At 37.6% G+C, this 27,733-nt stretch overlaps 1 protein-coding gene across 2 annotated transcripts; it reads right to left on the reverse strand.

Moving 5' to 3' along the window:
* LOC111020094 (elongation factor G-2, mitochondrial) lies at positions 1-27,733 on the reverse strand. Of its 2 annotated transcripts, none has more exons than XM_022296658.2 (21): positions 27,260-27,733; positions 23,937-24,711; positions 23,378-23,599; positions 22,557-22,678; positions 22,330-22,480; positions 21,386-21,457; positions 18,809-18,904; positions 18,633-18,721; positions 17,898-17,964; positions 9,232-9,270; positions 8,975-9,035; positions 8,562-8,671; positions 8,403-8,477; positions 8,246-8,314; positions 7,982-8,103; positions 6,584-6,709; positions 6,330-6,450; positions 6,119-6,219; positions 5,943-6,003; positions 474-527; positions 1-292 (listed from the first exon to the last, which is right to left on the reverse strand). In XM_022296658.2, exons 2-21 carry the CDS (start codon positions 24,330-24,332, stop codon positions 188-190), a joined length of 2,259 nt encoding a protein of 752 aa, XP_022152350.1. In that variant the 5' UTR covers positions 24,333-24,711; positions 27,260-27,733; the 3' UTR covers positions 1-187. The 2 variants fall into 2 exon arrangements, with proteins under 2 accessions (XP_022152350.1, XP_022152351.1); XM_022296659.2 differs by having other exon boundaries at positions 23,937-24,720.

Genomic DNA, 27,733 nt, shown 5'->3' on the forward strand with positions numbered 1-27,733 from the left:
TAACCCAACAAATATATATATCTATATATATATTTTTATTTATTCAAATTTGAAATTTCACCGCGAAATATTATGTTCCAAGATTTGTAAAACATGGCAGGTGAATCTGACTAGTAAATGAAAAAGAAAGATCTCATATATTTGGGGCATGAGCATAAACAGAATACCAATTGCAGCCATCAAACTACTACTCAGCTGGCTTACTGCCTTTGTAGTTGCTTACTAATTGCATTTGGACATCATTAGAAACTGCTAAATGCTCCTTGTATTCCATTGTGAACTCTCCTTTACCCTGAAAATATTTCAATATCAACGTTATCAACACCATTTTTCAACTCAAGTATAGCACAATTGATAAAGCACTTATATCATTCCAAAAGATCGGTAGTTCGATCATGACAAAAATAACTAACATCTTTATGAAAATTAATGGAATTCAGTTTCATGCACCAGACGAGATTTATGTAACAAACCTGAGTCATCGAACGGAGAGATGTCGAGTACCCAAACATATTATTTAATGGGACCTGCAAAGCATGAATGATTTTTTAGTGTACAGAGATTGAATACAACGATAACGTGAAAATAAACTAATATAGTTTTTCTCTCCTCCCCTCCTAATAACCGTTTATGAGAAATAGAAGTAAAGAGAGTTTTTTTTAAATAAAAAATAAAAGTAAATAAAGATATTGAGCAATCAAAAGCAAATTTGGTAAAAAAGTTCCAACTGCTTGTGGCCAAAAGACAATACCAGAAGATATTGAAAACTAACAAAGCTAATTTTCGTTTTTTCTTCTCGTTCTCTTTTTTCTCCTTTTACTTGGTCCAAAACCACTGCTTCCCTTTAGTGAGTCCAATAAGATGTATTTCTTTTTTTTTTTAATAAGAAACTTTGAGAACCTTTTATTAAACAAAACCGAAACGTACAACCAACGGGTTGGGGTAGAGGCAACCCCACCCAAAAGCTAGACCAACTCTTTCCAATTGTTCATGAACAAGGAAAGGTTGAGATTACAAAAGAATTTCATGTAATTAATACACCACCGAGAAGCGGTGTGCTTGTACATTCCTACAAAACATGTCAAAAGGAGTAATTTTATCCTCAAAGACCTGAGAGTTCCGTTCTATCCAAAGATGCCATAAAAGAGCTCTGGAAGCACACTTCCATATGAATTTAGCCTTCTTAGGAAGCATCCACCCATGAAGAACTTCCAACATCCAATCATCTATATGTTTTGGAAAGCATGTCGCCACCCGAAAAATGTTCAAAAGAAAATGCCAGCCCCTTGCCGCAAAGTGGCAGTGAGTGAAAATATGATCAATGGTTTCACTGCTTCCATTGCAAAGACTGCAAACTGAGGGGAAGATCAGCCAATTTCTGCACTTCTTTTGGAGTAAATCATGTGTGTTAAGACTTCTGTGGGCTAAGGACCAAAGAAACACCTTAATGTTCTTTGGAGCTTTGAAATTCCAAACCGCCAAGATGAGGGGGGATCTTAAGGAAGGGTTGCAGTCCACCATTTCGAGCCGAGCAGAACGTGTAGAAAAAAGCCCACCTTTTCCTAGTGACAAAACTACATGGTCCTCTCCTTCCCCAAGTCTCACCACATCAATAGTATGAATAAGGTTGATCCTTCTCACTACAATTCCAGCAAGCAGCAACCGTGGCCTTTTTTTTGGTGGAAATATTAAACAAATCAGGGGAAACTTTGTTGAGGGGCCTCTCTCCTATCCATGTATCCAACCAGAATTTTATACGATTCCCTTTCTGCACCTTGAAATTCAAAAATTTGGAGAAGGTGCTGTTTTTGGCAATCTCATACCATGGTCTACCTCTAGCACTACCTTTGGGAGGGAGTACCCCACCCATTTTTGTCTTCACCATAAATACTGACCATCACTCTCCTCCATAAGGCGTGGGGTTCTCGAGTGTATCTCCAAAGCCACTTAAGAAGAAGGCTATTATTCCGTTGCTGTAATGCCCCTATATCCAGCCCACCGAACTGCAAGGGGAGGCCAGTTTTCCCCCAATTTACCAGGTGGTTGCACGCCTGAGGCTATTATTCCGTTGCTGTAATGCCCCTAATATGCCTCTTTTTTGGGAGGCGTGGGTCTTCCCATATAGACGATCGTAGAACCCTACAATCTCCTGCTCAATTTCTTTTTCTGCAGTAAGAAGCTCCCCTGAGTCTATTTCTAGCATTGAAATGCTAGCTTTAGATTTCCTAGCCGATGCCCATTTATGGAAAAAACTGGAATTCTCATCCCCCTCTATTGCATTTTTTAGCCCACTTTCTTTGTTCACTGATTACTATGCTCAAGTAGGACTTTTTTAGCTCCTCTCTGTCTTTCCTCTCAACTTCAAAAATCAGGCCATCCATTTCTAATTGACCAAGGGTTTCAATTCTGTTTTCACAATTCTTTAAAGCATCTTCCACTACCCCAAAGGTCTCTCTGTTCCATTTTTTTAACAAGGCTTTAAGAGCTTTCAATTTTCCCATAAAATCGTATCCTGACCACTTCAGAAGGGAGGGAAGTCCACCAGGATTCTACATTTTCCTTGAAAATGGGGTGGTCTAACCACATATTTTCAAAACGAAAAGGACGGTCCCCATTTTTTATTTTCAAGCTTTAAGCATAGGGGGACCGTCCGACGTCGTTCTAGGGAGCCTAATTAACTCCACCTCTTTGAAAGCCTCCACCAGCTATTAGAAAGGAAGAATCTATCTATCCAAGTGGCTACGGTCTCTCCCTTCCACCGGACCAAGTAAAGGAGCCATTCTTCATGGGAACGTCAACCACTTCCAACTCATCAATCAACAAGTTGAATTTCTTCACACTTCTAGTAATTCTTCCCCATTTGATTTCTCTGTTACTCTTCGCACCACATTAAAATCCCCTCCTAAACACCAGTTCTCAAAACAAAGACAATTCAAATCCTGTAGCTCCTCCCAAAAATCATCTCTACCTTTATGGCTAGAAGGCTCGTAGGCTCGTGTTATCCAGCCAGAAAAACTATCTTTGAAGTTAACAAAAATAGAGACCGAGAACGAACCTATCACTGAATCCTCTACTTGCACCGAATTTTGGTTCCATAAGATGATAATACCGCCAGCCGACCCAACAGCTTCCAACTCCACCCAACCTAAATGCCTGGAGCTCCATATAGATTTCATTAAACTTCCATCTATAGCCTATAACTTTGTTTCTTGCAAGATAGCCACGTCCGGATTAGCTTTAACCAAAAGAGACTTAACAAGAGCTCTCTTGGGAGGAGCATCGAGCCCCCTTACATTCCAGAAGAGGACTTTCATTTAGAACATCTCTGTCCCCCTACTACGTCGGTCTCTTCTTCTATTTCCCTCTCCATAGCCCGGAGCGAATTAGTAACTTCTCTAGCTTTTTTCTTCGTTGAGACGCTCCTCTTAGTAGACAAAGGCCCAATACACATCTTACACTTGCACAAATTACGGACCAGCTCTTTGGAAAAAGGAAAATGCTCGGATTCCTCTTCCTCTTCCCTCGAATCTTCCTCCTCTAAATCTTGTTCTTGTTCTGGAGATGGTTCTAAACTCGTTAAAGAGTTGGACTCTTCGCCTTCCTTTTCCAGGAGCCTTTCTTTTTCATGGGGGAAGACCCCCCTCTCCCGTATTTCGCCTTCTCTAAAACAGTCAAAATAATCCTCAGGGATATCATCCAGAGTTTCAGCAAATGGTGTCGCTACCACCATTTCCTCTTCCACACTGCTTAGGCTAAAAACAGACGAATTTGACTGTCCTTTAAACCTCTTATCCTTCTGATTCGATCCCTACACTGAAGCTGGCTCCATAGAGCAAACTTTCTACTTCTTTGAAATAACAGAGTTTGGTTAAATTTAGAGAATGAAACTAACCTTTCTTTCTGTGCACAGAGGCACAGGAAATTTGTCCTTATTCTTCGCTAAGTCAAGCTTGGGGCCCACTCCATCCTTTTCTCCTTTTTGAGCTTTCATGTGATCAGAATGTTGTATCAAAGTGCCGTTCAGAGTTTCCTTATCCAGCTGTCTCATAGAGGAAAGGGATGGAGGTGGATACTGTATATTGACCACCGGATAGTTGCACCCATCCTCCATTCTCCACCAATCAATAGTGCTGAAGCTCTGGTCTGCACTTCCTTGGTGAAAAGATCTTGCCGCCTCTAGTGAGAAACCGCCGTAGACTCCGACATCTTTTCCGGCAAGCCATTTACTATCTTCAAAAGAGACCACCTTTGCTTGAAAATAGATGGGGCCATCCATCAAACTGATTTCCGCAGGGATAAAACCATAGTAGTTGCTTTTGACTTTAATAGCCACATCAAAACATTCTATGAAGCTGGAGTTACTGTCGTCGTAGTCAATGAAGCCCCCAAGGGCATTGCCAATCACCTTAAATAATTATAGCCAAAGTCCATAAATGTAAGGGAATATTTCTAATCTTAACCCAATTACCGTAGGAAGGAAAGAGGAGAGTTGTAGTGTGAAGGACTGGGTTCCAGGCTTCCAGCTTTACCGTTAAAGGGCCAAAGGTGACCCAAGGTTTGTTGGAAAGGAGGAGGCACGCCATTTCTTTCGAGGGATATTTTAGAAGCACCTTATCCGCCTGAAAAGGGTTGATAATGAAGGAGCTTTCCATTTGTTCTTTCACAAAATTCAAAATGCGGCTCCAATCATCGTGGAAATCCCGACGCATGATCACTATGGTATCTTCCCAATTTAGAATTCTGACTTCCTCATTTCTAGCCCCTTTTCTTTCTAAAGACTTCTGTTCCAAGTCTCTTTCCATCGGTTCCACTTTCTTCTTTTTTGTCTTTACTATCTCTGCGAAGGATTTTTTGTTTCTAGACATAAAGATCACTATTGGGGGAAGGATAAGAACTCACCTTTTGTGTGGAGAAAATCTCCTCCTTTCCATACAGAAAGTCCATAATCAGCTCACGAAAAGCCCGCCAAACTTTGCAGTCAACGTCCGACGGTAGCACCAAGTTCCCCCCCCCCCCCAAGCTTTGAACCCTTGTTACCTCCAGAGAACTTCCTCTCTTGTTTTTCGTTTTATGGATCCATAGGAAGCCCCCATTGCAATTCGTCTTCCTAAAAAATTTTTGGGTCTGAGGGGACAAAAGAAAATCGTCCACGATATCTGCAATCCAAACAGCCGTCATCACCTCCACTGTAATCTCAAAACTTCTTCTACCATGTTTCTCAACGATCCTAACAAAGTTACCATTTTTCTTTTTGTCGTAGTCGCATGAGAACAGCTTGCTCTCTATCCTTACCGTGAGTTTTCCCATCGAAAATCAATTCAGGTTGAATCATTATCAGACGCGACCAGTGGGCAGGAAGGGAAACTCCATGGAAGGGGAGGAGATAGCTCATTTTTCGTGTCCCAAAGAGAGTCGAACACACCAGAACCCCAGTGAGAAGATAATCTCTAATAAGATGTATTTCAAAGCTTTAAATCTACATATTTAAGCTACTTTGTAGACTTAAATGATTCAAAATATACTTTTTTTTTACAATTTGAAATCAATAGCTCTTTAGCTTTTATCCTTATAACCGGGACACCTGCACCTGTCCCATGGCTCAGACCCAAAAACCATCAAGAATTTTTGGCATTAAGCTTATTCAAAGGCATGGTAGACATGTGATACCACAAGGTCTCATTGCCAACAGAGCTGCCCTTTAGGGCCATGCAGATATATTTTATTAAAAACGTGCATGTACTAGTACAACTTCAGAAATTTACATGTCTTTTGTCCCTACTCCCTACTTAGATAACCACAAATACACATACACAGAGAATGGTTTAACATGCAAGGCAAGAATTTAGTAGGAAAAAAACCGAAAAAGTGCACAACGAGATAATTATGAGCAATGATGAGATTGCCATAAAACGATACACAAAAATTAAAGAAAAATTGCATACATTTGCCGTAATTATAGAGTCATCTCCATCCTGGTCATTTCCAACAATAACACCTTTTCGCCTGAAAAAGTAAAGTGGGACAAACGCTTTCAGCAAAGTAGAAAAAATTGTAAAGAACTTTCACTTCAGTTCTTGGTTAGAGACAATAAATGGTAGACTATAAATAAACCACTCACTTGTTGATATCACCACCAACGGTTCCCTGAAACTCTGTAGGTACTTTCACTTCCACCAACATAACAGGCTCCAATATCACTGGTTTTGCAGCCGTGTAACACTGCCATCGGGAAAACAAAAAAATGATCAATAATATTCTTCTAAGTCCTTTTTTTTCTCCCATGGTGATGGCTTTGGGGGGTAACAATAAACTTTGGATAAGAGATGTACCTGTCTAAATGCATATATTGCAGCTAACTTAAATGCAAGTTCACTAGAATCAACAGCATGAGAAGCACCATCAGTCAAGACCACGCGAAGGTTCTCGACAGGATGCCCGATTAATGAGCCACTGAGCCAAGTATTTTAAAAAGTCAAATATAAGATGTTGTAAAATGAGCACAATATGATCTATTTGATAAGATTTAAAAACAAATATAATATCGTATTGCTACAATCAATTCAGAACAATAGAAATATCATACGAGTTGGCAGCTTCTCTAAAACCCTTCTCGATTGCAGGGATAAAATTTGATGGTATAGCTTGTCCAACAATTATGTTCTCAAACTCAAATTTAGTTGGTGATCCTTGAGGAAGTGGTTCAATATATCTGCCAATATAGATACCCAATAAAAGTGTCGTTAAAACCATCACCTCACCCAAATAGTATTAGATAACGTGATCCCCCACCCCCATTTGTTGTAATAAAAAAACGTGGGACAATATAATTATCACGACAAGAAGTAAAATAGTAACAGAAATTAGCCAAGAGTATTAAAAAGGCAAGCAATTTTAATTCAGTGAATATGATAAAGTGCAAATATAGCTGTTCAGGGAAAGAATGGGCAGAACTAAGTAAATAGTGGAACTAAGATAAATATGGAGCTCTCAAAATCAATTATTACCTTTTGTAATTCAGAATTTTGATTCTGTTCCACTTTGAGTTCCATGGAGGCGGTAATAGAGTGGGAATGATATCACGAAAAAAGATTAAAGAATTGTCTAGAAATCAAATTTTTAAATTTCCTTTTCAATCATCTTAATAACTTTTTTTTAACTTTCTCAATTTTGACTTACCCCTAGTGCCGACGTGCTTCCATAATTTGTTTTAAAAAATCATTTTCCTAACTATCTTAATACTAATATCTTTTGTTTTGCAAGATTAAAAGATATATATATATAAAAAATGAAAAACCTTAGATATTTACATCTCATACTCTTGTCGAGCAATTATGATTGTTATTATTTATTTAAAAATAAGGATAAATACACTTTTATTCCGTGAGTTGAAGGTAGGTTTCTATTGTCCCTAAGTTTCAAAATCTGATAGTTTGGTATCCAACCTTTATAAAATGGTTCTAAAACGTCTCTAAAGTCGAACTTCCATTATTGTTATTAACAGAATCCTAACATGCAAGTTTGAGTTCAAAGACATTTTAGATTCCAAAGGTCAAGGACCAAATTATAAGTTTTTGAAACTTAAGAACCAAATAAAAACCGACTCTCAAACTAAGAGACTAAAAGTGCATTTTACCCTAAAATAAATAATATTTCAATTAATACTTAAAAATTTAATGTTAATGTTTATTAATGAACTACATAAATAACATAGATAGAAAACACGAGAAATACAAACCATTCTTTTCTATTTTTGTGCTTTTTTGGATTCTAAACATTATTTAAAATTTGCGGCCAAAGGTGCATCCAGTTCTTGTCTACTGAAACATAACATGATTCTTCGATATAGCTTCCAAATAGCCTTGAATCTCTATTTCAAAATTATGGTTAGTTCAATTTTATATGCAAGACTGTTATTATGAAGAAGTGACCAAGCGTAAGATCATTACAATTTTCACCATGAAGGAATATAAGTGGCACTTACCCACATACTCGTCCATACTGGCCTTGGCCTCCTGTCTGTTTTTTATGTAGATAATCAAATTCAGCACGTTGCGTGACAGTCTCTCTGAAGTTTACTCGGGGCTTTCCAACAGTTGCGTCAACCTACAGAAGCATGTCCACCCAAAAAAATAATCCACTTAGAGTTCCAATTCTAAACACAAACAAGAAATCTTCTTTTTTTTTCTCCCTCCAAATATATAACATCAAGATATCTTTAAAAACAAAATGAGAGAATGCAATAAACCTTGTACTCTCTCCTAATGCGTTCAACATAAATATCCAAATGCAACTCTCCCATCCCTGAAATTATTGTCTGCTCACAGAAATAGTAAAAGAAATGCATTAAGATATGAACTAGGAGTTCAAAAATTATATAAATGAGAAATTATAAATAATGGTACCTGCCCGCTCTCTGGGTCTAACCCAACACGGAAAGTAGGATCCTCTTTTTGAAATCTATTCAAAGCCTTTGAGAACTATTGGAAGCGTCAAGAAAAAACATTCAGTTAAAGAGTAATACTACTTTGATCCCAGTCACCCTCACAGGGGAATCAACTCACCTGTCCTCCAGAATCTTTTGAAACCGGTTGTACAGCCAATGACATCACTGGCTCAGGGACATTCATAGAAGTCATGGTGTATTTAACTGACCCATCTGTAAATGTATCTCCTGATAACCCAACAGTGTAGAATATCATGAAAATACATACTAGTATACAAAAAAAAGTTTTGAATAGGAAACAGTTCAACATCTCCTGTCCCCATCCTCGCATAACATGTAATAATACTACCTCAAAATTTTCATAAGGATGTCCTGTGTAAAATAGGACCAATGCTTCTCTAATTATCAAAACTTTGAAGTCCCTCGAGGATAATTTCAGCCTTAATATAGGATAACCTTCCTCATCATATTAAATTGGATTGCTCGGGTAAAATACCAGTTTGGGGAAATACACATGGATAAGAGACACACCTGATGCGCAGTCTACACCAAAAACTGCAACTATTTGCCCAGCATGTGCCTCTTGAATATCCTGCAGGCAAAGAAACATATCTTTGAGCGAGGAAATGCATCTTATTATTAAAAGACCTTATGCACTAACGAAAGAGACCCACTGTCTTCTTGCCACCAGAACCAAGCCTAGAGGTCAACTACTAAAAGAGAAGCCTCTAATAAATGTCGAATGTCAAAGTTCATTTACAGAAATTGCTAGTGAAAGTTAAAGTTACCTCCATCTCATCAGAATGCATCCGTACCAAGCGAGGAACCTGCAAAATATGAAGATAAAATTTCATCAAATAGAATCTAAAATAGCCATCAGATATCACTTTAGGAAGCAGAACATAACCACATTATCTTATCTTAGTTCCAAATTCCAATATTTAATAGATAACCAAACTGAATTCCTGGTCTATCTTAATCTAACATTTGATAGTTTTTTTAGTGGGAAACAAAGAAATATAGTTGAAGAGGGAGGGGTCTGATCTAATAGGAAACCAACCTCGCAAGTAAGATGTTTTTTTGTGAGGCCCCAATAGTCAATACTTACGTTAGGAAGGGTAAAGTAGGAAATTCACCCCCTTCAAGTTAGTTTGTTAGTCCTTATGTTTGGGGTGTCTGTTGTCTATGGTTCTGTTTTGTTTGTTTTGGGAATAAATGTGCAGGGAGAGAACAAGCCCTAACAAGTAGGCTGGAGGCCCTAGGGCTCTTTCTTCTCCAAATATGCATGGTGGTTCCTGCAGGTGTTCACAAAAGAGGGTGGCTGGTTTTCCGGCATATTGGAAGACCATTTCAGTCGCATTGAAGAAAGAAATCTCAAAAGTTGATTGATCCTTTCTTTGCAGATCAAAAATTCCAGGATGGTAGGATTTTGAAGGATCTTGGTGCGGAAGGAAAGTGGAAGAAGGTGGGAAAGTTTTATTTGAAATTCGAACTCTGGAGCGCTGAGAAACATAACAAGATTGAGATGGTTGCTGGTTGGACCCTTACCTTTAATGCTATGGAAGAAGGATTGCTTTGAGGTCTAGTGTATTAATTGTGGGGGATTCATCACTTCTTTTGACACAGTAACACACTTAATCTGTTGGATTGACATGAAGCTTCCATCTAAGTAAAAAAAAAAATTGTGTGATTTTCTTCCAGCAGAGATTGAGATCAAACACCCAAGATTTGGAAAGTTCTTTGTGCAAGTGGTGGGATGTAATGGAAAATAGATAAATGCTGATATAATTTCTTCCAATTATGCCCTTGTTGAATCCGAAATGTTCAACAATATCTTGGATATTCATATAGTGAAAAAGGTTTTGGAAGGTGAACAGAAAAATGCTTCAAAATCTAGGTTTTATGTAAATGAAGGAATAGAAGATGAAGCAGTGGAAGTTTAGGCATATAATAAATTTTCACTGGATGTAAAAGATAAGAATCTGAAGGCGCCAGCCTTTCGGTTGATGCATTAAATGCTGCTGACTATTTTAATGAACAGCAGGAATGAAGTCTGAGGGGGTGTTCTGTTATCTCCATGACAAATGCCTTAAAAGCAATCGTTTATTTGGGCCCTTCAATTTTTCTATAGTAGGAGAAAGTTCAAAGATGTTCAACCTTGTTGGAAACAGTTGGAAATAGTTGATATTTTAGGAACGAATGTGAATTGAGACTTAAGGAGGACTCAGGCATGAAGTCTTATCAAATTTCGAAGGTGCCTTTATTTGACCACCATTTTCCGCCGAATGCATGCAAGACTTCTGGAGAATCGACCAATTTATTGGAAACAAGTTCTTTGTCCCATGATATTACTCAGCCAACAAAATGGTGGTCATAAAAAATCAAACACATCTTGGAGGAAAAACTATTTAATTAAATTAGATTCCGATTTCAGTGCATCGAATAATACCTCAATCTTGCATTTTTTTACTTCTTATATTAATAAGAAGGATAAAATTGAAGAGCCACTTGAAGAGATGTTTGCCACCCTTTTTTAAGGAGGTGATCTTACCAAACATATTTTTCCTCCAAACAACTATGCCCCAAGCTTGGCATCTAAATGCAATGACGACCTCTCAAAAAAGGAACCTTTTCCTTTTTCGAGAAATGTAGGCTTCCAATCATTGCCATAAAACCAAAGTTGTAGATTGATAGCCTTGATATTGTGGACAACAGTTCTTAGTGTGTCAGAATATTCAGGTTTGTATAGTTAGTGAAGAATTTTTAAACTCAAATCCATCATCTCTAGGAATTCAATGAATTACAATCAAGAAGCTCCCAATTTCCAAGCAGATCCATGGTTAAAACACACTCATTGACAGATTCATGGTGACTGAAGCAATCATGGACAAATTCTGCAATCTGCTGGTTAAAAGATTGAGTAGACCCACTTCTGACCATTACCCCATCTTGCTTTCCTTTCGGCCAAGAAATTGGTTCCATCCCCATTTAGGTTTGAAAATATGTGGATGAACCATAATAGCTTCTTACCTCTTATCAAATATTGATAAAAAAATGCCAGGGGCTGGCCAAGGCACGGATTCATCCAGAAGTTAAAAGCTCAAAAACCAATTATCAAGACTTGGAATTTGACTACCTTTGTAAGTATCAAAACCCCAGCGAAACTAGCTCCAAACAGAGCTAACCTTGATAATTTGGAGGAAATAGGGCCTTTCTTAGACATTCATCGAGTTCAGAGATCATCCATTAAATCTCAACTCCTATCACTGGTAGCGAATGAAGAAATTCTATGACGTCCAAGATGCAAAAGTAAATCGTTGAATGAGGGTGGCATCAACCCCAGATTCTTCCATAGGATCGTCACTTCCAGAAAAAGGAAGTGTTCCATCATGGAGATCTTATCCAAGCAAGGGAATAGTCTTTCGTTCGAGTCTGAAATTGTTAACAAATTTCTTTCTTTCTATGAGCAGCTCTTCTCCAAAAAAGACGGCTCCCGAGCTCTCCCTCCCTCCTTATCATGGGACTCGATTGATGCTTTCCATAGCCAGAGGCTAGAAGAACAATTTTTGGAACAAGAGGTATGGTTAACAGTTTGTGATCTTGGCACCAACAAGTCTCCGAGTAACTAGGTCCTGATGGATTTACATTGGAATTCTTTGAAAATATTTGGAACATCCTCAAGCATGACATCATGAGTGTTTCAAGATTTTTTTAGGAATGGCATCGTCAATGCTAACCTCAACGAAACCTATATTTGCCTAAATACTAAGAATGTGCTCGCATGGTGGGAGATTACAGGCCCATTAGCCTCACTACCTGTACGTATAAAATTGTGGCCAGGGTCCACTCTTCTAGACTTTAAAAGGTTCTCCCTCCCACCATATTGGAGTAACAATCAACCATTGTGGAAGGGAGACAAATTCCAAATGCATCCCTTATTGCCAATGAACTCATTGAGAAATGGAAATGAAAAAAGGAAGAGACGGACATAGAGAAAGCCTTTGACAAAGTTGATTAAGATTTTCTTGACGGCACTCTTCATGCTAAAGGCTTTGGTAACAAATGGAGAAAGTGGATTAGAGGATGTATATCAATAGCCAACTACTCTATCATCATCGATGGGAGGCCTAGAGGTAAAATTATTACTTCTAGAGGTCTTAGACAAGGTACCCCTCCACCATTCCTATTCATCTTGGTGGTAGATTATCTTAGCTGACTTTTTTTTTTTCGGGATAGGAAACAAATTTCATTGATGGCATGAAATATACAAAAAAACCCTATCCATGGAGGTTACAAAAAATCCTATCATAGAGGTTACAAAAAACTACTCTAGTTGGATATTAGAGAATTCAAACGGTAACTATTAAATGGATTACACATTTGTATAAAGATAAAGCCAAATAAAATAATAGTCTATCAAATGTTAGTGCGAGTGGTTGGTATCCTTGAAAATTCTAGAGTTCCTTTTTTTTCCATATGATCAAAATGAAAGCCCTATAGATGTTCATCCAGAGGATAGCTTTTTCCTTCTTAAAAGGGTGTGATAAGAGGATTGTTTCGAGCCAATCTGGGATGTTGCTAGGTAGGCAGAAGCTCCAATCAAAAATTGATACAAAATAAGTCCGACTAGAAGCTCCAATCTTAGCCGACTTCTTAATCAAGCTGCTGCATCGAATTTGAAAAAAGGCTTCGATTTGGGACCCGACTCACTACACATTCATCACCTCCAATTCGCCAATGACACTATCCTTTTCTCCAGTGATGATATCGAAGCCATTCAAAATCTCTTGGGAATCATCAAGAATTTTCAAGACATCGTGTCTCGACGTCAATCTCCACAAATATGAGATTCTAGGCATCAATATGGAAGAGGAATCTGATTTCCATTACTCATTTATATGCCTGCAAGGTTAGTAATTGGCCAAGCTCATACCTTGGCTTCCCCCTCAATGCTAATCCTGACACCACTACTTTTTGGGCACCAGTGGTTGAGAATTGAACGAGGGCTCCACTCATGGCTGCATTCATATATGTCAAAAATGGATAGACACACATTGATTCAAGCTACATTATCTAACCTTCCCATTTACTACCTATCTCTATTTGCATTGGCTAACAAGGTTGCTTGCTTTAGCTATGGAGAAGATCTTCAAGAACTTTCTTTGGAGAGGCAGTGCCGACAACTCTTCCACGCACCTTGAAAAATGGGAAAATTCAGCTAGCCATTGAACCAAGCAGCCTAGGTGTCCATAGGCTTCGAGATAAGAACTGATCTCTCATGGCTAAGTGTATTAGGCAATTTCGAGGGGAAAAACAGCACTTTGAAGGAGGGTTATTGACGCAAAATATTCTGCCGAAGCATACAACAATAAAGTTGGTTCAAAACATATAAAAAATGCACATGGACCGTGGAAAAGCATTTATAAACAGCGGCATCTTATTTTCAATAGCACCTCCTCCCATGTCAGAGATGTAGCCTCTACATCCTTCTGGTTTGATTGTTGGTTAATGGACACTACATTCGCTTCACTTTTCCCTCGTCTTCTTGACCTCTCCTTGTGGAAAACCGCTTCTGTTAAAGAGATTTGGTGTTCAAACCATGGATTTTGGGACTTGGGGTTCAGGAGACACCTCAAGGATGACGAAATAGAAGAATGGGATTCTGTATCTAACAAGCTAGCATCCATCAATCTTATTACAGGCAGTGTTTTCAAGGCGCGCCCAGGCGCTCGCCTAAGGCGAGGGGTGAGGCGTTTTGGCCTGGGCGCGCCTTGAACGGCGCCGAGGCAAGCGCCTTCAATCGGGCGCTCGCCTTTGTGCGCCTTGCTGCGCCTTGGCGCCGTTGCCATAAGGTGAGGCGAGCGCCTCTTAGAAGCAAGGCGACTCTTTTTTTTTTGTTATAATGTTAAAAACTCATGAAAGAACCCCTAGAAAGATGAAAACCTACACCCAAAGATTCAAATGCCCACACCCGAAAACCTTCCTCCTTTGCCACTATTGCTTCATCCTTCACTGCCACCACCGCCACTGCCTTTGCTTGGTCATTGCAGGATTATGAAGTCATCTCCTTCTTTGTAGACAGCCAAAAGATCTAGTCTCACTCACCTATGAACGGGTTGTGCTCGGGAAAGAAGTAGAAGAAGAACTGAAGATGAAGAATCGGAAAAGAGGAAGAAGTAGAAGAAGAATAAAAAGTAGAATTAAAGAGATTTTGGTATTTGAGGTTTGGTGGAGTCTTTTCCTCTTCCCTTTTAGGTTTTCAAGGCACTAATTGCATGCAATTACTTTGCCATCTTGCATTTACTTTGCCATCTGGCAGGCAAGAGTGAAATAAATTCTTTTATAATTCTTTTATTTAAGTTAATTTATGATTTAAGTTTTATTTAATTTTAGTTTTCTATTTAACCACTAATTTTATTAATATCTTATTAAATTAAAATTTTTTATTTTACTTAATTATTTAAGTTAAAATTTATTTGTACATTAAATAGATTTATAAATATTTTCATCTAGAGTATTTTTAATACATAAAATTGCTATATATAATATTTATTTATTATTTTATTAACTGCGCCTCACTTCACTCAGGCGGCGCCTTTTTATCGCCTCTCGCCTTAAGGCGATAACGAGGCTCGTCGCCTTGAGGTGCGCCTTGCGCCTTAAAAACACTGATTACAAGCAAAGATTTATAGATATGGCCTCTTGACAAAAAAAGGAATTTACTCAACCAAATCTCTCCTCATCGATATAGAACCAAAGGATTGAACATTTTTACCTATCTTGCCAAAGTGATATGGGGTGATCCCTACCCTAAAAAGATAAAATTCTTCATATGGGAGCTCGCTCACAAAGCCATCAAGGACAAACTTCAACAAATAACCCCTCATCTCTCTATATCCCCCCATAGGTGCATTATGTGTAAAAGAGATGGAGAATCACAATCTCGTTCCATGCATGCGCCCTTGCTACATTTTTTTTATGCGCCCTTGCTACATAATTATAGGATGTGATCCTTTTCTTGCATTCAATTGGAAAGTTGTGCTACCTCTCAACATCAAAGCCTTACTATCATTTGTTTTTGTGGGACACCCTTTCAAGAAAGGAAAGAGATTATTTGGAAGCACATCATGATAGCTTCTTATGAATTTTTTGGAACGAAAAGAATCATAGACTCTTTGTCGATAAAGAGCTACATTTCATTAGTCTTCTTTATAACATTATTTTTCTTGCAATGTCTTGGTGTAAAGTTTCTCCCTTATTTCATTCATATAGCTTGCCTACACTTTTGACCAACTGGAGATGTTTTCTGTAACTTCTTTGGTTTTGATGGGATTTTCTTCCCCCTCTTTTTGTAATTTCACTCATCAATGATCTTAGAGCCTTTTCCTATTGTCTATGATGGAAGATATCTCAAAAGATGGTTCAAAATTGGTTGCCCCTCCCTCTAATTTTGGAAATTGAAGGTTTGAGTTAGTTTAAGGGTATTATAAAATACATTGGGTATTTTAATGAATTTTATCTCCTTTGTCATGTCATTATAAATTCAACTAATGACAATGCCACTAAAGATGCATTAGAGGACTTTTTGTATTATAGTGGTGATCTGGTAGGTAGTGCCAACATCTTAAATTTAGATTGCCTTAACGAAGATCCAAGTGTTATAAGGTTTATTTTATTCTCCTGACTCCTTCAGAACCCCTCTCTTGAGTTACTCCAGCCTTAACCAACTAAACTATTGTTTACCTCCATCCCTTTCCACTCCCTTTATTTATAACCGACTCCTTGGCTAATTACTAAAATACTCTTCCATGCTAATAATAGTCCTAATTAATTTTATTTTAATTTTCTCGTTCTTCCTCTCTTTTCACTCCTTCAAGGTTTGTATCTTCGAACAATTTCAATTTTTTTCCATATATCAATGAAAAGTTCGTTTCTTGTTTAAAAAAAAAGTCCTAATTACCATAAACTGCAGTGATTTTAAAAGCTCGGGTCGCATTAAAGTGGAATAGTCCTCTGGAGCTTAAGAGCGAGATGCAAAAAAAGCATCGACTTTTTGTGCTGGGCGCACTATATATAAAAATACATAAAAATACATAAAAATATACATCTAGTGTAGAAATTGGTTCTTGTGGAAGAATCACAGGAAACTGGTTGCTGCGGGAGAATCATAAATAGAGAGATTGGAGTGAAGGAAGAAGAAATAGAAGAATAGAAAAGGAAAAGAAGTGACTCGTGAATCTTATTAGGAGGAAAAGAATCAAAACGCGAAAATTTCGTAATAATTAAAGATTCTGGGCTTTAGGCCCATTTACATGCCGGCAGCAATACAGATTAAAAAAAAAAAACTAAACGCAAGGATTTCTGCCTACGAAGCACAGACACCCCATTTTAGGCGAAGTGTCTGTGTCCGACACGGATACACTTGGACATGCTCCAGACACGTGTCCGACACACTCCAGACACGTGTCCGACAGCCTAATTTAATTGTCTGATTTTTTTCCTATTTTTTTCCTAATTTCAGACACGCTGGGACACGGATGAGACACGGCTGTTGGTTTCAAACCTAGGAAAAAGGCATGCCAATTGCCACTGCCACCATCGGAAGTTCTGCCATTGATGATGCCTACTTGCGGCCCAAACGGAGGAGAAGTAGAAGAGAAAAAAAGAAAATTGAAAGAAAGAAGAAGAATGTGAGTCGGAAGACTGAGGAGAAAATAGAAAAAGAATCAAAAGAATGGGGAGAGGAAGAGAATGAAAATGGAGAAGATGGAGAAATGTTAATGACTGAATGTTTAACAACCTTTCTCTTCACAATCCTCCATGATGGACGGATGGGAGCTTTTTCTTCAAATAAATATATAGGTGTTTTAACTTTCTAGATTAACCAATCACATTATTTAAACTTTAATTTAATTTTTAGGCATAATTTATTTAATATTTTTATATTTTAAAAATTAAGAATTTATTTATTTTTATCAATAATAGTTATAGGTAATATTTATTTAATATTTTATTGAGTAGATTTTGTATTATTATCATTAATTCACCAACAAAATGTTCTATTTGTGTAGTTAATTTATTTAAAAATACTACTACATCAATATATACATGTATTTTTAAATTTTTATTAAAAAAATAATGTGTCCCCAATGTGTCCGTGTCCTATATTTTTAGAAATTGGCGTATCACCGTGTTCGTGTCGTATCGTATCCGTATCCGTGCTTCTTAGGTTTCTTCGTTTAGCGTTATTAGTTTTTTATATTTTTCTTTAATTTTACAGAAGCTCGTAAAGTGGCGCTTTGCGCTTTTAGGCTTCGTCACATCATCTCGCCTTGACGTTCAAAACACTGCTCTAAAGGCATTCCTAACAAATCCTTGGCATAACCAGGCTGAAACAAAAAAGCTTCAACATTTAGACAAAAATCAAAACCAATAACACATGTCCTAAACTAACCTTAATCTTCTTGCCTGTGTTTACATTGACAATAAACTCTCCCTTCTTGATGACGCCTTCGTAGATTCTTCATTGGAGGGAAGAATATGGTAACATCAGTAATCAAGGACAATGTAGAACTAGAATGCAATTATGTATGAGTATGCAGATACATTTGTTTTCCTTTCTTTGAGAAGATAATTACATTAATAATATTCATTCATATTCATGTTAACAAGAAGATAACATCACGCGAGTCGCCAACTTAGCTAACTGAATCTTGACATTATTTACCTATCTGGGCCACTTAAATTAAAAACAACAGACAAATATAGAAACAAGCTAGCTAAAAAAACCAAAGAAAGAAAAGAAAATCATGTAAAATCAAGTTATATATTATGTCTCTTATAAGAAAATTAAATCCTATTATATATTTTTCTCAAAAAAATAAAAATAAATCCTATTATATATTTTTCTCAAAAAAATAAAAATAAATCCTATTATATATCCAAGTCCCACTTCATCAAAATATATCAAAGTCCCAAATACACACGCCACAAAAAAAATAATCGTTCCACTTAACTAGAAGCATAAAGTACTAAACAATAAGTTAGTTATTATGTCGCCCCTTTTCTTTTGATTTTAATTTTTCTTCCACTGGTTCATTTCTCTTGACTAAGACTGAATCTGAGTATCATGGACTTTTGACCTTTACCCTTATGCTCTTTTTAAGTTTGTACATAGCACATGAAATACCTCAAATATGTCAACTGACCAAAACGACCTTCCTCCAACTTAAATGCTAGTGCCACAAGACGTCCATCTGGAGTACCATTCAGTGTAATCTAAAATACACCAGAATAACATATTTCAATCCTCAAATCATCATGGGAAAATAACTAGCGCACAAATTGTTTAGTTAGACCAGATACCTTCTCTTCATTCTTCGTTTGGTCCAATGCATGATTACTAACTTCAGTTGGACAAGGCAAGTAACTAAGTACTCCGTTTAGAAGTGGTTGTACTCCCTGTAATCCATACATGAGAAACATGAAACAACTATTAACAGACAGCTGTAAGCTGTATAGTACAATGGCAGCAGGACTTACAAACAGCAACGTGGCTGAGCAATGATTTGAGTTATCAACCATTGAAATCCCAAATAGATCAAAAAAAATGTATTGGTTTAAAAAATAAAATGAAAGGTCGACCCCTTCAAAATATTTTTATTCTTTGAACAAGGAAAGAACCTACCATTATCTACTTTATAATTGAGTACACAAAAGAATTCCTATTTCTTTTTTACATACCCTAAAGAAGGAAAGTACATTCAACTTCTTAAGAGGCCAGGAACTTCCAATAAAAGCTTTGATTTAAATATTATAATTATTTCAATTTGAATATATTTATTTTAGAGTCCTTACAGAACTTCTCCAAACTTCGCATATTCTTGTCTTTCTTGCCGGATTCTATTTTCCAGAGTTTTTTTTTAATAAGAAACTAAGCATTACATTAAGACAAATGAAAACAAAAGCAAATGTATAAGGGCATACAAAAAAAACAGCCCGCAAGGGAGAACCCCAATAAAGAAAGGGTCTCCAATCCAAAAGAATCAAGCCTATCAGATAATTACAAAACAACTTTGAAACAGATCCCCATAAAGAGACATTGAATCTAATAAGATCCCAAATAGACTCCCGATCTCTTTCCACGCTCCTAAAAATCCTATCATTTCTCTCAAGCCAAATCCCCCACAAGAAGCTAAGGAGCGCGCTTGCCACAAAAAACTCCTTCTTTCCCCAGAAGGAGAAGACATAAGCACTTCCTCCAACAGAGCCCTGCACTCTATTACGGACCGAAGCCACCTCAAAGGTCTCACAAAACTGCCCCAAAATGCTCTGGGAGAAAGGACAACGCCACAAAAGAACACACCAATGCGGTCCCAAGCAACACGAAGAATTCCTTTGAACACAATCCATGATATTAAGCTTCCCAAGTAAGACCTGCCACACGAACACCTTAATTTTCTTTGGAATTTTCACTTTCAAAAGCGAGGCAAACACCGGGACCAAAGGGGAAAGGTCAGGAGAGGATAAAAGCCTGAAGAAAGAACAACAAGAGAAACCCTTTGACGAACTAGGGGACCAAACACAAATATCCCTTCCACCTTGAAAAATAGGAGCATCAGAGAGCAAGAGAAGCAACTCAACCACTTCCCGAGATTCTATGTCAGTCAAAGACCGGTCGAGACCTAAAGAAAGAGACAACAACACCCCCTTAGAATCTAACACAGAGGCCAACTAAAGAAGACAAAAACTGGGAGAAGAAAGGAAAGCCCGAGGAGGTAGCCTTCTAGGGGTTGTTAGCGTTAACCTCAAGCCCTCTGTTTGAGGCCTAGTCAAAAGGGTGCGATCCATACTTGCTCACGATAATCCTACGCCACAGGACACTAAAGTCTTGAAAGAACCACCATAATCATTTAGCCAAAAGCACCTCATTTCTCGATCTCATCTTCCTAATACCCAGACTCCCGACCTCCAACAACTTGGAAACCACCTCCCAGTTAACTAAGTGAGCTCCACCTCCCTCGTCCACCCCTTACCAAAGGAAGTCTCTCATAATTTTCTCCACACTTTTACTGACTGATACAGGAACTTTAAAGAGAGAAAGATAGTAAAAAGGAATCCCACTTAGCACCAACTGAATAAGCGTTAGTATCCCCCTTTGGAGAAAAAGGCTTTCTTCCATAAGGACGGTCGCTTCTGAATCTTTTCCAACACCGGGACCCAAAAAAAAATACTCTTAGGATTATGACCCAAGGGAAAGCCTAAATAGGAAGAGGGGAGATGTGCCACTTCACACCCAACTTTGGAGGCTCAATGGAGAAGTTTTGAGGGATCACAATTAATGCCGAAAAAGCGAACTCTTACCTCTGTTAATCTTAAGCCCCGAGATGGCCTCAAAAAAGGAAAGGAGGGTATTCATACCGTTAAAGGCAGCTTCCTTCCCCGAACATAAAAAAAGGGTATTCTATTTTCCAGAGTTACAACTATTCTTTGCAAGAATCCAGTTTTGGTAGATAAATGCTCAACAATAACCAAGCAGACTTACAAAGTTAATCATGTTTCAGTAATTTTTTGGTCACCTCAGGATTTAATAGTTAGTAACATAGTCTAACCTATGTTCATCTTTCTAAAGATCACATCAAAGATGGGTAATTCGCCAAAACTGTAACCAATATCATTATAAGAAAATTTTTAGCAAAAAGGAAATGAACTATGACATGATGAAATTTAGTGTGGTAAGAGATAAATCTCAACTCATCTACTTGTTCTAATGATGTACATGGTATAACATCAAGAAAGCATCTCTAACGGATGCACAAACAACTTAAAGAACACTAGACATTCTTAGCAACCAATGATAGTTTTGAACATTATAAATTATAAAGGGAAACTCTATTTAAGACAGCTCTCATCCAAAGAAGTACATTGAAGAAGCATGAGTACCTTGTTTTTAAATGCACTACCCATGAATACAGGTATAAACTTCCGTGCAACAGTTGCCCTACGAACTGCAGCCTATTTATACAAGAGAGAGATATTGATTAAGGAAAACAACAAGTATCCGTTGAAAATAACATACAACGGCCTCTTTAATTTCATAAAGCAATAAATTAAAGGACCAAAACAGAGAACCGGATCTGCATTTACTTTAAATTCAATTTTAAAAGTACAAACACAAAAGATGTGTCCGAAAGTGCTCCAATGAAACAAACTTTAAATTCAACTGGAACTCTTGAGTTTTTTGTTGCTGACTATCGTGTTTATATACAATCCTCAAGTGTTATACTCAAATGGATATCATACAATTGTAGAGGTTTGGCCCGTTTTCAATCTACATTAGGAAGAGGTGCCATGGTTATGAGTTTGGGTGAGGGTTTGCAGCTGCACAAAGACCAACATGATGGTATTGATAACACCAGCGGCTAGGTGTATGGGCATGGGTGGGGTGGGGTCTGGAGAAGGACTAATAAAAAAGAAAGCCTAGAGCTTGATAAGAAAGAAGTAAATAAAAAAATGAAAGCGTCAATCACATGAAAACATAAATCACGCTTAAGGCTGTATGGCATGAGGCACACTTCAGATGAGGTCACTGCAAAATTGGGACTAAAGAACTGAAAAGCTAAAGCCAAAAAGATAAAAATAAAATTATATATACATATATTTGGTTCAGTTCGGTTTGGGATTGATTCGATTTTATAATCCCAAACCGAAATTGAACCTAATATTTTGGTTTTTAAAAGTATAACAAATCAAACTGTAAACGAAAAAATCAGTTTGGATCAGCTTGGCTTGTCAGTTTTGTCAATGTTGTTGTGCACCCCTACTCTTTCGTACCCCTTCCTGGAAAAATAAATAAATTATTCTTATTATATTACTTGAATAGGCACCTCAAGTTCTGCAGGTGATACGGGTTCATCACAAAGAAATGCTTCAGCAAGTTTGTCGTCGACTTCCGAAACCATTTCTATTAGTTCACGCCTCTTTTCTGAGACTAAAGCTTCCATGTCTGCAGGAACTTCTTCGATCGTAACTTTATCACTGCTTTGCAATAAACAAACCATGAGAAGATGAGGATCAAAAGTATATATTATATGTAGTTGGTTGGGAAAATTACCCATTGGAACCCTGAAAGTAGTAAGCTTTAAGCTGTACAAGATCAACAAGACCCCTAAATTCCTCTTCTAAGCCGATTGGAACTTGCACAGCAGCACTATGATGCCGGAGCTTAGACCTTGCCTTCAAAACAAAGAAATCTAATTCAGTACAAAGATTAGTACCCTACCCATTATCACCAACAACAAAACTATATTATTGACTAGCTTCAATACATTAACTACATAGGAACCACCGAGCCCGTAGCAAAGTTTTTATGACTAGTAGCAACATAGGACCATGGCAATGAAAGAAAAATACAAGAGGAAATGAGAATTCCATTAATGAAATGAAATATACAAAAGAGAGGGAAGCCGCCGCCAGAGATGTTACAAAAACTTAAAATAGTATTAAAAAACTGTACTTAGAAAAAGGATGCATACATTTACACCAATACTCAAAATTAACCAAATCCTTTCAAATATTGACCAAAACTTCATAAGACCTTTTTTCCAATTTAATTACATTTGAGGATCATCTATAAGTTTTTCTTTCCGTTTCATAATAATTAAGCAAAACCTATCAAAAAAAATTAGGGGAAAGAAAAAATAAACAAAACACTTGATTAGTAGAACATATTGTTATTTCAATGAATTATCTTCAATATAGACATATATGAGAGAGAGAAAAACACTTTATTAGTACTAGCATATTGTAATTCCAATTTATCATCTTCAATAGTATATAAATAAAGAATAATTAGAGAGAAAACGAGGCCTCCAATAATTTGAAATCCATAAAGAAAAATTATAAAAGACAACAAGCACTCTTTTTTATATTTACCTGGTTCAAAACCTTCCACGGATCTGCACCCATCCTGTCAAGCTTATTGATAAACGCAAGCCGAGGAACTTCATATCGCCTCATCTGTCGATCAACGGTAATAGACTGACTCTGCACACCACCAACACTACAAAGGACGAGGATGGCACCATCAAGAACACGCAAGGCTCGTTCTACTTCAATTGTGAAATCAACATGACCAGGGGTGTCAATAATGTTAATCTGCAATCAAATGTTCAAGATATTTAAACAAAAAATAAAAAATAAATAAAAACTAGTTCAAAAGTTCTTGATGCAGACTACAAGTTTCTTCACCAAAACAGATACCACATCAGAAAAGTATATAATACATGTAAATGTCCTAACTTACGTTCATTTAGACACGATGTCATAAAACTAGACAAATAATTAATATGAAAAGCAAATCTTCTATCTAACTTGTTTGGTAAGAGGTTCACATAAGTGGTTTTATCATGGTCATCAAATAAAAGTTCAAAAACTGTTTCACTTGGAAGTTCAAAACCTCGACTATAAATTAGTAAAATATCCATAATTCTACCTGGTAACCATTCCAGGTACAGTAAGTAGCAGCAGACTGAATCGTGATCCCCTTCTCTCTTTCTAAATCCATAGAATCCATCTTGGCACCGACCCCATCTTTTCCCCTGACCTCGTGGATTTCATGGATTCTACCCGTATAGTACAAAACTCTCTCAGTCAGTGTGGTCTTGCCCGAATCAATGTGCGCGGAGATCCCAATGTTACGAAGTTTCTCCATGGATTCCTTCCACCATGGGTCCTTATCATCCTTGATGCGAGCGGCGTTTGAAGAGTGGCGGAGGTGGAAATTTCCAAGGAGGAGAGTGGTTGCTGGAGAGGGAGATGCTGGAGAGAGGCAAGAGGAATAGAAGGAATAGAGCAAGTGTGGTGTGGAGGTTCTCCGAAGGCCTGCCATGGCGGCAAAATGGGGGTTTTGTGTAACGCTCCCAAATTTCCACCGACTCAAATGGGGGCACCGTTACTAAAACCACCTATAAAGTTCAACTCAACAAGAGGAAAAACTATGTTTTCACAAGAGTCTTGAACAAAATTAGTAACTCTTAACTTCAATAAGTCTCAATCTCACAACCCAAACCTTTAACAGAAAGCTAAACAAAACCAATCCACTGACGCAAGGGACAACCTAAACTAAGAATAAAAACAACTGCAACTATCCTATCCAAAACCAGTAAAGGAGAAACTAAATTATAAAAAGAAAACTAAACAACAACTATATGGTCCTTCGAACCAAGTCCCCTCCATGCCATCACCGTTCTCGTGAATCACACCATTACCTGCAAAATCTAAAAGGGGAATAGGTTAGCAAAACCACTTAGTAAGTAGCCCTTACTTGAATGGCCGTGCACCACCAACTTGCTTTTCACAAAAACACAAATATCAGCTCATCAGAATATCATGCTTTACATAAAGTAAAACAATTTACATGCGCTACATAAAGTAAAACAATTTACATGCGCTGACTAAACATGTAACCTATATGACAAGTCAAACCCCACATCATAAATCTCTAATTCTTTCTACCTATAACCTATTCCTCAAAGACTTACTCTTTCAAGTCATACCAATCCTTGACCATTTTTACCCATAACCTCGACACGTCTCCAATGTTTTAAAAATCGATCAGGCATAAGCCTTGAGGCGCGCCTTGAGGTGAGGCGGCTATATCATGCCTCAAGGCTTACGCCTGTAACAAATAAAAAGAAGCTTACGCCTTAGATGACAAAGGCGTAAGCCTCTGTTCTTAAGCCTTTGAGGCTTAAAAGGCGTTAGCCTCAAATGAAAATGGTCTTTGGCGGTGGTGGGTGAAATTAATAAGGTGGTGTAATTACCAAGGTGGTTTAGTGCTCTGACAGAAAAATAATTGCCTTAGACATTTGTTTGATATATTATTTTAAACTTAAAATCTTATTATTCTATAATTAATTAGCAACCTAGACCAAACTAAAAGACAAACTAGGTTTGTCTTGATTTGTTACAATGAATAAAAATGTAAATCAGCAGTGTTAAAATTTTATTTTCCTTCTCTTTCCCTCCTATCTACTCTATTTTGCTTTGTTTTTTCTTTTTTCTTTTGGTCATTACATACTGTATTAAGGGTAGCAAGTTTTATTCTTCTCTTTTTTTAGTTTTGTTTTTCCCTTTTTTCTTCTCTTTTTTCACCTCAACTTGTTTTCCAAATTTTTTCTTGATTTATTTTTTGTTTTTTTAGTGATAATGATTCTGAAAGGTTAGATGTATTGATGTACATTAATGGACTATTGAGATATTTCTTTTTGTTAGATTTTTTAAGTATGTTTTGTACTTTTATAATACAAAGTTTAAAATTTTTGTGATTCCTTATTTGAAATGAGGCCTACGCCTCATACCGCCTCGAGGCTTACGCCTCGCCTCTCGTTGAGAAAAAGCCTTGAAGCCGCCTTAAGACTTTTAAAACACTGCACGTCTCTACTATGTTCGGCCTTCAACCCTTGACCATTTTTATCCAAAGCCTCGAACCTTTGACCATTTTTACCAAGGTCTCAATGACTTTGTAACATATTGGCTCTTGGCCATTTCTACCCAAAGTCTCAATACTTGTCTTCCAACTAGACTCATCACATAGATCCTTAACAGTTTTAACCCGAAGCCCAGTGTTCTCGAGATGTATCCAGGCGAGAGATGAGGCAATTTCGCTTGGATGCACCTTGAATGGTGCCAAGGCGACTGCCTTCAATCGGGCGCTTGACTTGGCGCGCACTCACCATGGCACTCACCATTGACGGTAGGAAATCAACTCTTTCTTTTTTTTTTATTTTAATGGTGCCAAGGCGACCACCTTCATATCTTTTCTTTCAATTTTTTTTCTTTGATGTTTTACTTTTGTTATTATTTTACTTTTTTTTACCTCTGTTTCTTTTTAGGTTTTCACCTCTGTTTCTTTTTTTCATTTCTTTTTTTATTTCTTTTTTATTTCATGTTTTACTTTTGTTATTATTTTACTTTTTTATTTGTTACTTTTTTAAAGTTTAATTTTGTTCTTGTTTTTAACTTTGTCAATAGAATTTGGTCATTATATGTTTCTTTTTAATATTTTGATGTATTCGCTATTTATTATTGATATTTTATGGTTTTGATATTTTTAAACTATGTTTATTATATAAATTTATGCTCTATATATATAATTTTTATTGATTAATTAAGGTGTGTCTCGCTTCACTCAGACCTCGCATTTTTATCGTCTCTCGCCTTAAGGACTTGTCCCCTTGAGGTGTACCTTGAAAACACTATCGAGGCCTCACCACTCATCTTATAATTTTTATCAAAAATTGGTGTATCGACCCTCGACCATTTTTACCCGAAGTCTCGATACCCAATAGTGTCGTTGCAACTCTCACAGCAAGTCATGCAACATGCTTTCTAACTCATGGCCCATGCATCAATTAACTCACAAAATTTCAGCATCCTGTAAAGTAAACACAACATACATGCTTTCAACCAAGCAATATGCCAATCACATCAAATCACAACAACGCTAGTATGGTCGATAACATAAAAGATTCCTCACAAATAATCTAGTATGCTTTTGTGAACACAACCAACCAGTCTATCCAACATAATATAAATTAGTAATAAATGTGTAAGCAAGAGCAAACAAGCATCACATAATATCACACAACATACGAAATCCCCAAGTAAGAACTATTTACACAAAGGGCGTCCTAATACTCCTAAACTTTGTCGAAAGGCTCCTAAATGAAAAGAGATACGTTTCTAGAAACCAATTCAAAATACTTTAATGAAATCGAAAACCAAAGTTAGATGAGTCATTAACCACTAACTCACACTGAAACCTCTTGGGTTATGGTTGGGTCAGTGCCGATACTGCAAATCTGAGTTCGAAGAGCTTCGGGCTTGCAAACTCGACGCCCACAGTGATGGGTATCACGGATTTGGCTGCGATCGATTGTGGGTCAGCGCTGAAAGTAGCCGTAGGAGACGCGCCGCTGCAGATGTGGTCGTGGAGGGAGGAGCAACGCCGTGGTTCGCCGGAGATGCTGAGTTCGAGACGCAGAGCCGCCGAGTTTGCGGGGAAGGCGCCACCGTTCGTGTCGTGCTCGAGGATTGCTGCCGCCGCCGGTTCAAGGTCGTCGCGGAGGTCGACCCACCGTTCGCCGCTGCTGTCGTGGCCGTCGGAGGTCGTTTCCGGCGAGAGCGTGACTGTGGTGGGTGACGGCTCAAAACAAAGATGAAAGACGGAGAGGGAGAGATTTGGGTTTAGGGTTTTTCCCCTTTTTTTTACTTAATTTTTCTTCTCTT

The sequence above is a fragment of the Momordica charantia genome (genome assembly GCF_013281855.1).
Source record: "Momordica charantia cultivar OHB3-1 chromosome 9 unlocalized genomic scaffold, Mcharantia_2.0 BLBB01000009.1, whole genome shotgun sequence".
In the NCBI taxonomy this organism is placed as follows: domain Eukaryota; kingdom Viridiplantae; phylum Streptophyta; class Magnoliopsida; order Cucurbitales; family Cucurbitaceae; genus Momordica; species Momordica charantia.

Bases quoted from the DNA above. Each gene is read 5' to 3' on its own strand.
- LOC111020094 (XM_022296658.2), bottom strand. From the start codon at position 24,332: ATGGCAGGCCTTCGGAGAACCTCCACACCACACTTGCTCTATTCCTTC. The intron at 21,458-22,329 runs GTGCCTATTCAA...TTGTATAAATAG, and splicing joins TATCACCTGCAGAACTTGAG to GCTGCAGTTCGTAGGGCAAC. The intron at 6,710-7,981 runs GTAAGTGCCACT...CTATATTGGCAG, and splicing joins CAGTATGGACGAGTATGTGG to ATATATTGAACCACTTCCTC.